The sequence below is a fragment of the Podarcis erhardii genome (assembly GCF_964252035.2).
Source record: "Podarcis erhardii genome assembly, chromosome: 4".
Lineage (NCBI taxonomy): Eukaryota > Metazoa > Chordata > Lepidosauria > Squamata > Lacertidae > Podarcis > Podarcis erhardii.
The window spans coordinates 98568284-98583054 of NC_138508.1; the positions used below are offsets into that span (position 1 = coordinate 98568284).

The 14771-nt window shown below is 42.8% G+C and overlaps 1 protein-coding gene across 3 annotated transcripts in view; it reads left to right on the forward strand.

The window, feature by feature from the left end:
- Positions 1-10418, forward strand: part of KLF12 (KLF transcription factor 12) — a 235268-nt gene extending 224850 nt beyond the window's left edge. For all 3 annotated transcript variants that reach the window (XM_081858262.1, XM_081858264.1, XM_081858263.1), the window contains one exon: positions 756-10418. In XM_081858262.1, coding sequence (XP_081714388.1) covers positions 756-937 — 182 coding nt within the window. In that variant the 3' untranslated portion in view covers positions 938-10418. The remainder of the gene's footprint in view (positions 1-755) is intronic.
- The last annotated feature ends 4353 nt before the right edge of the window (positions 10419-14771 follow it).

The window sequence follows — 14771 nt, forward strand, 5'->3', positions numbered from 1 at the left end:
GGCCAGGGGTAAAATGTGGCCAATTTCTGTAAAGCAGGCGTGGCTTGGACTACAACTCCCAGCATCCCTGGCCATTGGCTTTGCTGCCTGGGGCTGCTGGGTGTTGGAGTCCAATGACATCCAGCGGGCAGCAAGTTCCCCATCCTTGGTATAAAGAGTCTTCCTTGCTGGAATGACCACTTGCCTTTGGCCTGAGTTATGTAGTACAGTGGTGCCCCGCAAGAGGAACGCCTCGCAAGACGGAAAACCTGCTAGACGAAAGGGTTTTCCGTTTTGGAGGCGCTTCGCAAAACGAATTTCCCTATGGGCTTGCTTCGCAAGACGAAATGTCTTGCGAGTTCCTGCGGTTTTTTTCCCCTTTCCCCCCCTTTTCCTAAGCCGCTGATCAGCTGATCCGCTAAGCCACTAAAAGCCACTTAGCGCTAATCCGCTAAGCCGTCAATGGGCTTGCTTCGCAAGACGAAAAAACTGCTAGACGAAGAGAATCGCAGAACGGATTCTTTTCGTCTTGCGAGGCACCACTGTAGTGACAACAGACACCGTCACCACCCAGAAATTCCAGTTCAAGGCCATTGCAGGCTTGAATCCTGACACTTTAGAGACTTGATGATATCCGTTCTCGCAAGGTATGGCAGGTAAGTGATTTGCAATGTTGCATGAGCACCAAGTCTCTCTCGTTGATCTTCCTTTCCTAGACTAAGCTTGCCAAGGTTTCTGAACCCAATATGACGATGCCTTTCCCCCTTGTCTCCTAGGAGAGAAACCTTACAAGTGCACCTGGGAGGGCTGCACCTGGAAGTTTGCCCGTTCAGACGAACTGACGAGGCACTACCGCAAACACACGGGAGTGAAGCCCTTCAAGTGCGCGGACTGTGATAGAAGCTTTTCTCGTTCGGATCACTTGGCGTTGCACCGCCGAAGGCACATGCTTGTCTGAAAAAGGCTACATTGTCCCCTCTCCCCACCAAAAAAAAAAAAAGGAAGTACCAAGAGCTGGGTCTCTTTTAACTACAGCGAATTCAGCAGGGCTGAATCCCGTTTTGATGGCGTTAGCACAAAAGGGGGCGTTCCACGTTGTCCCATATACACAAAGAAGCAGGAAGTGTAGTGCCACTGTTCTGTCTCCCATCTGAAGTCGGCTTTCCAGCATGGGCAAAGTTATCACCTTCAGCTAGGAGATGATAGCCTGAATGCGACAAGAGTGGGCATTATTTTCTAACCCATGTCCTTTTAAAAGTATTTATGGCTTGTACCTTTTCTCACACTTTTTTTTTTCCTGCTGAAGAATTACTGCTATCACAAAGACCGGATATCATAAACATTTGGAAAGAACAAGCCTCCTGGATCTCCTCTTCACCTGTTTCTCCTACCACCGCCTTTTTAAAAAGATTATTATTGAAACACGGCAGAATATCACCACGCCTGATTGTTGAGTGCTCAACAATCTACGAAGCCAGCTCTAGCGAATGGAAAGAGGAGGGATACAAATGAATCTCCTTGAAGCGAAAGGATTCCTCAGCACACTTATGCAATAAAGATGGCGGTATTTTACATATTTACCCCTCTGTCATCATGCCAGACTCTAGAAGCCACTATTTTTTTTTAATCCTTATTTAAAGTAAATCTCTGTTTTTGTTAGAATCTATAAAACAGGCACCAGTAACATTTCAATGTGAAATTACCCTCTCTACATCTGTTTGCTTAATTTATAACAGGAAGAGACCATTAAAATGTAACATCCTGGCTGCACAGTAGAAAAAAAAGCTTGACCCACCATCCCTAAGCCAACACATTAACCCCCTGCATATTTACTTGAAAGTGAGTAATGTCCAAACATACATGTACATTGCTTCACCTCTCATTTCTTCCCTAATCAGCAGGTGTCTCGACTCCTTAACTGAATGTGTGAACTGATTCCATTGCACAGCATTGCGGGATGGGATGGGATAAAACCTTTGGATCTGTACTGCTTGATCTGCAATGCTCATTCACACATGCAGGTCGAGTCGATTCTACAGCCACCATGCTGAATGCACATGTGTGAAGCAGCCTTCCGACTTGCTTGAAGAATTTACTTTCAGTGTAAATGTGCTTAGATCTTCAGCCTCTAAGAATAGCTGTTTCTGAAAGGGAATTGAATACGTCAACATCAATGGCAGCAGTAGTCAGGAAGAAGCTACTTTAAGTAGATTTTGTGAGGTCTCCGAACACTTGCTGTTTCCTAAACATAGAACCTCAGCCCAGAAAATGTTGCTGTGTCTTATTAAAAGCAACGGCTAGTCGGGGTAAGTCTTCTGTTGGTTTCGGCAAAACCTAGTCATGACTAAGTTGTGCTGGGTTGAGGCAGAGTGGGTAGGCATTCCAAAAATGTCTGGAGAATGACTATCTGGAGCCAAATATCTGCTCCATGTATGTCAAAGAGCAGTTTTGACAGGTGGGATTCACTGATTCTAGTAACATTTTCTTCTGGAAGAAAGTAACTCTCGTGGGCAGATTTTGCCTGAAAGTTCCCTGAGAAACTAAAGGCCAACAATCTTGCTCTCTTGCTCTGATGGTGTTGCTCGAATGATGGCAAGAACTTCCCCTAGCCCCTGTTTATAATAGATGAGACAGGCTGCAAAAACAAAACAAAAAAGGCAGAAATAAAATGAAGTGTTGAGCAGGACACAAAGCCTGACTTCTCTCAGACTGGCTTAAAATATTCTTAAAGATGATAATGATGGTTATTATTAATTTCATTTCTATACCGCTTAAAAAAATTTAAGAAAGAAAAAAATCAAAGCAGTTTACAACCTACATTAAAAGGTCAGCGAAAACAATCCGGAATAAAACATTACTGGAGAAAGTTAAGTACATATTCAAGGCAATATGAATGGGAAACTAAAGTCTAGTCCTAAAGATTTCAAAATAAAACATTGCTAGATGAAGTCTATTGTAAGATGTGCATTCAAAACAGAGAATAAAATATGGTAAGTATAGAACATACCGGATGCTGTTATTGATAACATACCAAGAAGCCTACAGTTGCCCCTATCACAGCAGCAATACATGCATTTAGTAGCTGCCTCCCGATTTTTAGCAGAAAGGACCATCAGAAGTGGGCTTATCTGAATGGGAAATATGTGAATGGCTCTCATCACAGGACAGTGGAGGACAAATGGGACCACACTGTATGTCTCTTGTTTCGAAAGGGCTGGTATTAATTCCCTCACTGGCACACAGCTTAATAGTCTTTGGCTGGAGAAGTTTGGTAGTTCGGGGATAGGAACATGTGACCAGAAGGTGGATCAGCAGAATTGTAAATCATAATAAGCAAGCTTCTACAAATTGGCTTTCTAGGTAGCAGCCTATATGAAGAATTTAAATCTGACCATTAAAACAAAGGGAGATTCAGGGAGTTCCCTGGAGAGAACTATGCTTGCTCACTTATTTATAATGGCTTTCTTAAGAATTAGCCATACCACAGCTCTGGGTCACCTCAGATGTCTAAAATACTCAGCTGGCAATGGGATGTGTCATATATCCTAACATCTATGAGTTGTTTCTTGAGGATGAAATTATCACCAAAAGGAGAGAATCGAAGCACACAATCCACCAGCCCTGCCTCTCACCCAAGCCCACAGAAATTGCACACATTTTATACAAGTGTGTGCAAGTTATACCAAGCAGGGTACATACAGAGTGCAAGTTCCGTAGGTCTATCTGCAGGAGCCAGGCAAACTGAAACACTTCCAAGTTCCATGGGCTTCCATGAGAATTAAGCATGTACTTAACACCCCTATTCACATTAAGTAGGATTATAATTGTGTTTGGATCATTCCCAAGAAGTCGCTCTTAGTGCAGAATAAATCAGCCAACCCTTCACTGATCACGCACAGAACAAAATTCAGCATGACAAAATGTTCAGAGAATGGGGGGAATTCCTAGGTGAGCCTCCCCAACCCTCTGTCATTCAAAAAGCAGTTTTGACTTGGTTAGTGTGACCTGACTATGACAAGAGATGGGCGACTTTTTGTATTTTAGCTTTTCCTAACTGATGCCTAAATAAAGATCGAGAGGTTCTCGTTGTGCAATGGTAGTCCAATACATACTGGGGCTTCCCATTCCCTTCTATGAGAAGGGAGACCACTGATGTGGGCAACGATCTGAAAACGCTTCCCTCTGCGCTTGTGGAACTCTGGGTGGAGACAAAACAAATTTATCAACATTTGGCATAGCATTTAGCTAGGAATCTGCTAACTTAGCCTCATTGTGTCACACTGTGAAGGAGCTTCTGTTTATTCACGGCTTATAAATGGGAAGAGATTTTTTAAAAATGAAATTGGTCTGTTTTGGGCCACGTTAATCAGTAGGCAAGAGAACTGGCTTCCCTAAAGGAAGTGTGGAGAGGCTTTTGTTTTTAGCACTACTGTTAAAAGTAGCTTGCCATCAAAGAAAAGGGTCCGTTAGGATTGAAGAAGTTACATAGATGCATCTCTTCTCTGTTTATTTGTTTGTTAGAACAGAAAGGGGGAGGGTTCTCTCTCTTTTCCCAATATCCTGCAGTAATACATTCTTCTCCTTAAAATTGTGCCATGTAAATGATACATGCAGAAGAGCTCCCCTGTTACGATGGTGATGGTATTGTGCCCTGCCTAATGCAGCCATAGCCCACTCAAACTCATGCAGAAATCCATAGAATCCATTTCAAGGTGGTTGGAATCTGACAACATTTTCACTAAACAGCAACCAGGTTGAGTTTCCTTTCGGTGAATCCAATGCGGCCAAGTCTCGTTCTTCTGATAGAAGAATTGAAGCAACACTGAACCAGTAGAAACCAAACTGAAACAGAAAAGATTGCTTAAATATTGACTGATCAATGCACTCACAGAGCCAAGGGTCTAATGCAGATAGAAGAAGGGTCAATGTGATGTGGGTTCTTCTGTGCAGCACATCGGTTCACTCTTAGTCCCAATTCATGTACTCGTTTCCTCCTGATATTCATGGTGGAAGGGGGGATGTATGTGCCCACATTTGTGTGTATTGGGCACTACGCCCAGTGAGTGTGTGAACTGGCCTTTCGCTAGCACGACCTACATCATTTCCTGGCCAGCCTCACACCTGATGTTCTTTGGTTGTAAACTGCAAGCATCCCACCTAAACCAGCCCAGCATATTATGAACACAGTACGATGCAAATATGGTGACCCTGAGCATATCACCATCTCCTCCAACTCATTTGTTTGAAAAGATGTAGCAAGCGATCCCTTTTGAGAGCAGCCTTTTGCAATATGAGTTCACACACGGAATTCAGATGCAGTTGCTCCTTGTGTCCTCCTCTGTTGATTTTATTCACTTGGATGAAATCATCTTATTTAGATTAAGGTTGAGTGACTGGTGTTGCTAGAGATGCCAGATTGATACAGTGGTGCCCCGCAAGACGAATGCCTCGCAAGACGAAAAACTCGCTAGACGAAAGAGTTTTCCGTTTTTTGAGGTGCTTCGCAAGATGAATTTCCCTATGGGCTTGCTTCACAAGACGTTTCGTCTTGTGAGTTTGTTTCCTTTTTCTTAAAGCCGTTAATAGCCGCTAAGCCGCTAATAGCCGTGCTTTGCAAAACGAAAAAACCGCAAGACGAAGAGACTCGCGGAACGGATTAATTTCGTCTTGCGAGGCACCACTGTATTCCCATTTGGGGAGCTTTCCTTGTTGAGATTTATCCATTCAGGGGAAGTTCTTGTATGTCATTCCTTCCCAAAGCTGTATTGAAGCAAATATATCTTTGCAAATATATCTTTGTACGAGGGTGTCTTTGATAATCGATAAATTCTTGCACGATAAATAAAACTCATGAGCCCTTTCAGGATCTTTGGGGGGGGGAATGGAAATAAATACATCAAAATAAATAGTGTATAATTATATTTAAAACATTGATTTGTTCGCTCTTTTCACATAGAAAATGATGTTCGCTAAGCATAAGCAACCGTCAGTGCCCTTCTGCCCCCATGAACTTCCCTACATGTCCCCACACAAGTGCATATGGCTAATTGTGCGCATGTGTGTGATCTGAACTAAGATCTAGTATTGCTTTCAAGAATTTTAAAAAAAGAGACAGAGTTGGAAATAGCTTTTCTTTAGGCTAAAATAATTTTACCTTATTAGGAAACCAGCTTGTATTACTGTATTATGCCTTTGCCTGTGTTTTATAGATGAAGATGTATAAAGTTAAAACTGCTATATTTTCACAGTTTCATTTTTAAAAAAATATCCGTAACTGTGCAATGTGTACTCAACCAATCATGCCCATTGGTACTTTTAAATATGCTGACATTAAACCGATTGCAGTACCAACACCGTTTTTTAGTATGGACCTCAATTATATGGATACTGCTTCTTTACAACAAAGAAAGAAAGAAAATAGAATTGAAGGTATTTTACTGTACTTGTAACAGTTTCAATATTCTGTAATATATTATGTGATAGTGAAGAAGTATTTTCAAGCTCACAGTTTTTCACAGGATGTAAATAATTGAAATGAAGGATGGTTTTTGAAACAAGCTTTTAGTTGTCATCACCAAAAAAAAAAAAAAAATGTGCTCAGAAAATGCATTGTAAAGCTTTCATAATGCAATTAACAATTTTAAGAGGTGGGAAAGAATGTTCCATTTTGTCAAAGCATGTTCCTGTTGTATCATGTACACTTGGCTTTGTATTACCTAAGGTTGTGTCACTAGACAGTGGAGTCACTTTGAATTTCTGCAAGCTAGAGTGGGGGGAAGCAAAATGAAATTACTAATGGCCAGAATCCAAATAACTAAGTTCCATTTGCCCAATGTGTTCCGTTTTGGGTTCCTCAACCAGCAGCGCCGCCATGCTGCATGCTAAACCACGTTTGAAACTGGCACGTGTATCACCAACACTCCGTAATATGGCATGGAAATATGGGTGGGGGTGGTCTACAGTTCAAAGAAAATAACTAAAAATAAGGTTGGTTTTTAAAAAAAATACTGTACAAGCCCTTGCATATACTTAATGTCGTTCTTTGGAACTTGGCCTTCATCTGCAGGATTTTCTGATTATTCTTCCCAATAGTAACCATTTAAGCTTTTAGCAGGGAAAATGAATAATCTAGACTTTCAGACAGAGGGCACTTCACATCTTACTACTTTCAGTTAAGTGGAGTAACAGAAGCAGTCTGTTTACAGGGTGGCCAAATATGGATGTCTTCACTCTGGTGACGCCTGTTCGGAAGCCAATGCACATGATGGCTTCTAGTGCCCATAACCTGGCCAGAAAGAGAGAAAGATACTCTCCCTGCAATTAATACACTATATAGAGGAGCCTATTTTTCTAGCCTGGAAAGCAGTAGTGTGTGATGTGGCCTCTAGGGCCAATTAACGTGAGACTTGGATTTGCTGCGAGATAATGGCCCCTATTTTGTGATCAGCTCCCTGCTGGTGGCAGGGTGAAGATCTCGCATACAAGAAGGCATTATTTTTATTGTTTAATATGGTGTACTTTTCATTAATTGTTATTCTTCTGGTTTTCCTCCTGTAAACTCTTCAGAAGAATGCCTCTGCCCCGCGAAAAATGGCAGTCATTCTTACCTGATTCCAGCAGAATTTAACCTTTCAGATATATTTGTAGATCTAAAAAGATTCTGAGTCGGTTTGCACACTTAAGCAAGCATCCTAGGGCATCCCCGGGTCTCATTATTCATCCTTCATAAAAAAAAGAAGAAGGACATAAATCAATTTGCAGACAATCCCAAGCCCGAGGCATTTGGGTGCTGGGGGGAAGCTGTGAACCCAGTCCATTGCCTGCCACAGAAAATCCTTAACAGGTCAATGTCCAAAGTAAGAATATTATAATGATCAGATACTTTTTTGTAAGAATCTCTACAAATAAATCTCCAGAGGTGAAACAATTTGAAAAGTGCCTGTCTGTGAACATTAGGGAAGATGGGGGTGTTCCCTATTCTTTTTACATAGCAATAAACTGTAATTGAATTGTTATACAATTCTGGTTTCAATGGGGGGGCGGGCAGGGAGGTTACACTGGGTTCATGTGAATGCAACACAGCGAATCACAAAGTGCCATTTGTCTACTCTCTTCAGTTTTCAATTTACCTATTCTGTCCAATGTCGATGGGATTTCCCATTGCCCAGGAGGAGGAAATAAATTTACAAGTGACTTAGAAAAAGTTCCATGGTAGCATCAAGTCAATCTGTTGTAGATGTATAGCATTTCTATTCTTTCCCAAATCCTGCCACCAATAGTTTTTGGAGTGTTGCCTAATAATTCCAACCATGGACGTCACTGCTAAAATGAAGTCTGTAAATTTTTTCTACTTCATGTCCAGCCACATATTTTACACCACATTGGCAGTTAATGTGCAGTCAGATTTTCCTTACTACTCAGTAAGCTGATGCAGGATGATCAAACTGCTCAGGCTCTTTTGATTAAAAGTCGTGAGACTTAATGCCTCCCTTTTAACTCGCTGAACAATACCCTTTTTCTAACATTTCAGAAATAACCCTAGAACGGCAATAAATGTCACAGCGAGTGGGTCGGCAGGGCTTTTCAATTTTTAAAGAACTGGGTTTGTCTTAGAACTAGCAAGAAGGTAATAGAATGCTCACTTGACAACTTTGAGAGGTACTGAAATAATTTTCAACAATCCCTGATTTATACTTTAGTCTTACAACACATGATCAACGCAGGCTTTAAAAACACCCATTTTTAAAATATATTCGACTCATTGTTTAATTTATATTTGCCATGCAAAGCGTTTAATGATCACCCCTTAATTAATTTCAGCCTCTGATTTGTTTGCACGAATGAGGGTTAATCAGAGAGGGGGAGTAAATGAACACAAGCAAAGAGACTGAATCACTTGTAGCCCTCAGTTTTCTTCACTTTTCTCTCAGTATACAATAGCATTTCCCCTTTCCTGGAGGAATCAGCAGTGGAGGCAATTCAGAAATATAAGTACGTATACGTACTTGGAGGAATATTGCCCGGGAAGTTCCCTTTCCCAGTCATTATTGAAATGTACGGGAAGACAAAGCAGATTGTGACCAGGAGGGAAAAAAAGCTTGTGAAAGGGACACCTTACTTGTCCATAAATCTAAGTTAACAATCCTTGACTTTCCACTGGCTTGGAAACGAGTCCACAAGCCCTGTAACAGGCCCATCAGTCTGAACACAGCCTACCAGACCCCATTCCATGCTTGTTTTTTGCTGCCTGCATGAGACCTCGAAAACGGGACAGGGAAGTTAAGCACAGAGGTCATGACGTAGATAGCGGGTCACAAGTTGTGCAGGCCCGCCCTTTGACATTATCCCTGCGTGGTATAACTGAATTATTATTTTGCTGCTCCTCTCTTTAAAATAGGAATACTATCCAAAACACCCCTTTAAGGCTTCTCTGCTGCTTGCTACCATGAGGAGGGGAGGCAAATGGTATTACCAATGACAGGCCAAAAGCACGTGTGGGGAATCTTTGGCCGGCCATATGTTGCTGTCCCAACAGCCCCAACAAGCATGACCGATGGCCAGGGATGAGGGGATTCGCCATTCATTGTTTCCCCACATATGCTTTAGATGTATTGTCTGGTCTAAAGAATCATTCAAATGCTGGTCCATTTGTGTTTGCTGGTTCCTGTTGAAAGGGGAGGTCAACTGGTGCTTTGAGGATGAGGGGAAGAGGGCAGGTTGTTAACGAATGGCGGATCCTCGTGAAGCAATATCCTAGCGTTCATGCCCTCTCTGCAAACTAGAAGGGTAGCTTCATCCCAGGGTGTAGCAGTAGAGCAGTATTCAGTTCTCTTTCCTGATCGAATACGGCAGCCATTAGCCAGTGAGCCAAGTATCTATACACCCCAAAGTATTAAGTACACCAGTGCTAGTTCCTTAATTTTTTCTTCATTACGTTTCAAATGGTTTTAAGTGCAAACATGTTTTTTTTTCTCTTTCTTTTTATTTAAAGGCATTTACTTTCCCAGTAGTTTTCTTCTTGTGCGTTTAATATGCTACATAGCGGTTAAGCAACGCCTATGTTATCAGTTGGTTAATGATTATGTATGTGTTGTTCTTGTATTTATGTATAGTGTATGTATTGTAAATATACTCAGAGCTTTTCCTCTTCTTTACTGTAAAAGGGTGGTTTCTTTTTCTTGTTCCGTTCGCCCGATGATCATTGTGAAGGGAGTTCCCCCTAAAGAAACCCCATCAGAGGACAATTACTTCATGAACAAGTGTTAACGTTTTTAATGTTGTCTCAGACATATTTCTGTTGGTGCATTGCTTTTATGTATTCAACTTTCCTATGAATTGAGCTGTGAATTGAAATAGAGTTTAAACCTTTAAATGTATGCATTGGTATAAATATCTGAGTGGAGGCATGAAGGATAAATAAAGCATTTTGTATGGAACAACCCCCACCCCAACCCCTTATTATTACTCTGGAGTACTCTGGACTTACTCGATATAGAAGTTTTTGTCACAAAACCTTCACCACAAATAGGGTGGAGTTCTTTTGTTTTTTAAAAATAGATTTTCTTCTTTGAAGAAACAAGTGTGTGTGGTTTTGGATCTTGGTGGTTGTGGAGATTGTACATCATTGTTACGCACTGAGATATAAAAGGGAGAAAGTTTCCATTAGGCCAAAAATCTACTGCTGTGACTCTTGGCTCCCTGGTGCCCCGAGCCCACTGTTCCAAGTGGCCCAGTCTTTGAACTACCATTTAAATTCTTGCAGTCCCCCTGACGTAACAACGCTGTGAAACACTGTGGAAAAGTTAACTGGAAACCTCCACTGCAGACAGCCATTTAGGCCTGGCACAGTGACACAGAGCAACGTTACATCAGGGGCATTGTGGGAAATATAAACACTGGCTCATAACTGCCCAACAGCTATGTCTGTAATGTGAGACCCACAAGTGCAGGAAGCAGCCCCACAGAGAGCAATCTGCTGATGGGCATCTCAAACATATAGACAGACCTGGTTCCAATGTTGTGCATGAAAAGACTCCACAAACACAAACCAGCAATAACCACAACAACATTTACATTAAAGCCAGCATAAAACAGAACATAGAAAACATCTAAAACACATCCCTATTTTTAAAAGGCAGAGTTAAAACAACCCACCCACCAAAACAGGCTACAGATAACTAAAAACCAAAAACGTGCCAGAAAAGAAATGTTTTAGCCTGGCACCTAAATATATGTAATAATGGTGCCAAGTGAGCCTTCCTGGGGGGAGTGTTCTGCAAGTAGGGACCCACCACTGAAAAGGCCCATTCTCATGTTGCTGCCCTCTGGACCTCTCATGGAGGAGGCACACAAAGAAGGGCCTCAGAAGATGATCTCAGGGTTCAGGTTGGGAAGAGGCAGTTCTTGAGTTCTTGAGTGGTACTTCGGGTTACGAACTTAATTCATTCCGGAGCTCCATTCTTAACCCAAAACTGTTCTTAACCTGAGGCACGCTTTTACTAATGGGGCCTCCCGCTGCTGCTGCACCGCCAGCATGCAATTTCCATTCTCATCCTGGGGCAAAGTTTGCAACCCGGACCAACTACTTCCGGGTTAGTGGAGTTTATAACCTGAAGCATTTGTAACCCGAAGTGTTTGTAACCCAAGGTACCACCGTATTTGGTTCCTAAGCCACATAAGGCTTCATAGATCAAAACCAGCACTTTGAAGTGGGTCTGGAAACTAATTGGTAGCCAGTACAGTTGGGCCAGAATTGGTGTTACGTACTCAAACCGTCTTGCCCCAATGAGCAACCCGACCACCAAATTCTGTGCTAGCTACAGTTTCCAAACCATTTCCAAAGGCAGCCCTACATATAATACATTGCAGTAATCTAACCTAGGAGTTACCAGAGCATAGACAACAGAAGACAGGTCATCCTGCCAGATAGAGGTTTAGCAGGACCACCAGCTGAAGCTTCTTAATGCCAAGCCATAGTTGATATGTGTGGACTCGCTCTTTGCATCTTCCAGAATGGATGTTGGTGAATACCTTCCACCCCAAGAAGCGCACTGGAGACTGAAAGACGGAGAAGATAGTGGGGGAGGGGGAGGTTGCTGAGGGAGACCATTTTCAAGGATATTCTACGCAGCTCTCTTCATCAGATGTACAAGGGGAGAATGGGAAAGCCCTGCATTGAAACAACAGCTTTCTCCTCTGCAACTGCAGTCTTGGTGGTGCCTTCTTTCTGGAAAATGTCTCCATGCTGTTCAGAAGATGGATCACACTTATCTGATCTGACACTTCCCAGCTGACACTTGGCCGCTTAGCCTGGCGCCTGTCTCATCACTGACCGCTAGACCTTTATAGAGCCCCCGGCAACTTTCGACTGTTTAGGTAAGGATTCATGTAAGTGCAGGGGCATTCCTCAATGCCTTGCTTATTTCCCCTGAATTCTGATAAATTCCACTGGCATTACTGTTTGCAGGCAAGCTGCACAAGATCTGAATGAACCACCTAGCAGTAGAAAAACTCCACATTTTAGGAGGACAGTGGTGGTTTCCCTGCTCATCATTCTCTCCCTTCGGTGAATATACCCAGCTATTGTCCACCTATAATGAATTTTGCTATTCTAGGTTTATACCTTATAACGGGTCCCCAAACTAAGGCCTGCAGGCCCCGCCACCCTCTGCTGCCGCCCATACTCCCAGGTCAGACGAGCACCAGAAATAGCTTGTGCGCATGCACAAGCGTTCTTTCTGGTGCATATCCGGGTCGGAGAAGGCCTGTGCACATGCGCACAAACTATTTCCAGTGCTCCTCCGACCCGGAAGTGTGCAGGAAATAGTGTGTGCACACACGTATGGGCACGTGTTCCCCAGCCCTCCGGCCCACCGTGCAATCAGCGTTGGAGACACTGGCCCAAGGTGTGGTAAATTTGCTGGCCCCTGAAGGAGCGTCTCCTCCCCCATCGTTCTGCCCGGACACTGAGGTCCAGCTCCGAGGGCCTTCTGGCGGTTCCCTCACTGTGAGAGGCCAAGTTGCAGGGAACCAGGCAGAGGGCCTTCTCGGTGGTGGCGCCCGCCCTGTGGAATGCCCTCCCATCGGATGTCAAGGCGATGGACAACTACCTGACATTCAGAAGACATCTGAAGGCAGCCCTGTTCAGGGAAGTTTTTAATATGTGACATTTTAGTGTATTTTTTATCTCTGTTGGAAGCCGCCCAGAGTGGCTGGGGAAACCCAGCCAGATGGGCGGGGTACAAATAATAAATTATTATTATTATTATTATTATTATTATTATTATTATTATTATTATTATTATAACATCAGTGCACATGGTGCAACTCCACACCATAAGCAGAGCTGACGATCTAGTATCTGAGAAGAAGGAACAGCAATGGGATGGGAAGAAAAAGCACATGGTCAAGGAGTCTTCTTCCACTGCGTTGCACTTTCACCTTATAAAAGAGGCACACTCTTAATCTATCTTAGGGAAGGCCCCAGCTCTGGTACAGCATCTGGTTTGAATGCAGAAGGCCCCGTGTTCAGTCCATGGTATCTCTAGGGAGGGCTGGGAGGGAATCCTGCCTAAGTCCCTGGGAGTGGGGGTTGAGCTAGATGGGCCAATGGTCTGACTCTGTGTCCCTGAATCCGCACAGGAAGCTGCAAATACCACAAGGCATGCTGGGGTATATACAGAAATGATGGTAACACATCCACTGTTCCAAGAATTTCTTCTGCAAGGATCAGAGGTAAATATTTCAAACAAAATAAAAACTTTAAGCAGGTGCCTTTACTGTATTGCTTTTGGTACCTGGTTAAAAACATTTTTGTTTAGGCAAGCCTAGACATTTAATTTTAACATGCACTTTTCTTTTATTTATTTTTAAAGAAGCCCTGATGATTTTACTTATATTTTGAAAAACCTTAGATCAACTGGTTTTAAAAGTTTGATTTTATTGGTATTTTTAAGTGAATGTTTTGTGTTGTTTTATGGAGGCACTTAGAGGTTCTGATGATTACGTGGTACATAAATCCCGTTCAACAAAATGTATACAAATTATGTGTGTAGCAAAGCAAATTTCTTCTTGAAAGGTACGAGATGTGAATGCCAACCAGATTTTTCAAAGCTGCCTGCATACCTGGCTGTATGCCCAAGATTGGCCAGCCCGTGATCCTGTTTAATCTCCCTGTTGTCGTCACTATCAGAGTGATTATAAAAGCAATTTTAATGCATGTGCCTAACTCAGTGGCTTATTGCTGATAATTTGCAGCCCAGTGTGTAAGCTGCATCCTGCAAACCACCTTGGGTGGCAAATACCTGAAGGGCAGAATAAAAAATGCCATGCCGTCAAAATGGGCTCTCTGTGGGTTTAATCTATTATGCCTGTTTCACAGAAGTAAAATCATCACTTGATCATGCGATGGCTTTCAATGGATGAGGCAGGCCTTCCTTTCCACATTTCTTCCAAGGAATTCACAGCAGCTTATATATGGCCCCAGGCGTCTCCTATCCAGACAGACTACAGGACCAGTCTGAAGACGGCTTCACGACAGCAATAGAACTGTGTCATGTGCCCTCAAGCCATTCTCTGTGCCATTTAACAGATGCGTAGGAGAGGTTTGATTTGTGTAGGTGGGTGTGATTCGAAACCAGAGCTTAACCAACCAGGAGTGTGGTGTTTTTTTAAAGCGGCGGTATACAAGGGATGTAGTTCATGGAGCAATGTCTTGGGAAAGGCAGTAGGAGAGGTATTTCATGCACATGTAGAAAGCACATGACTGCATGTGCTTGCCATAGGAATCTGCT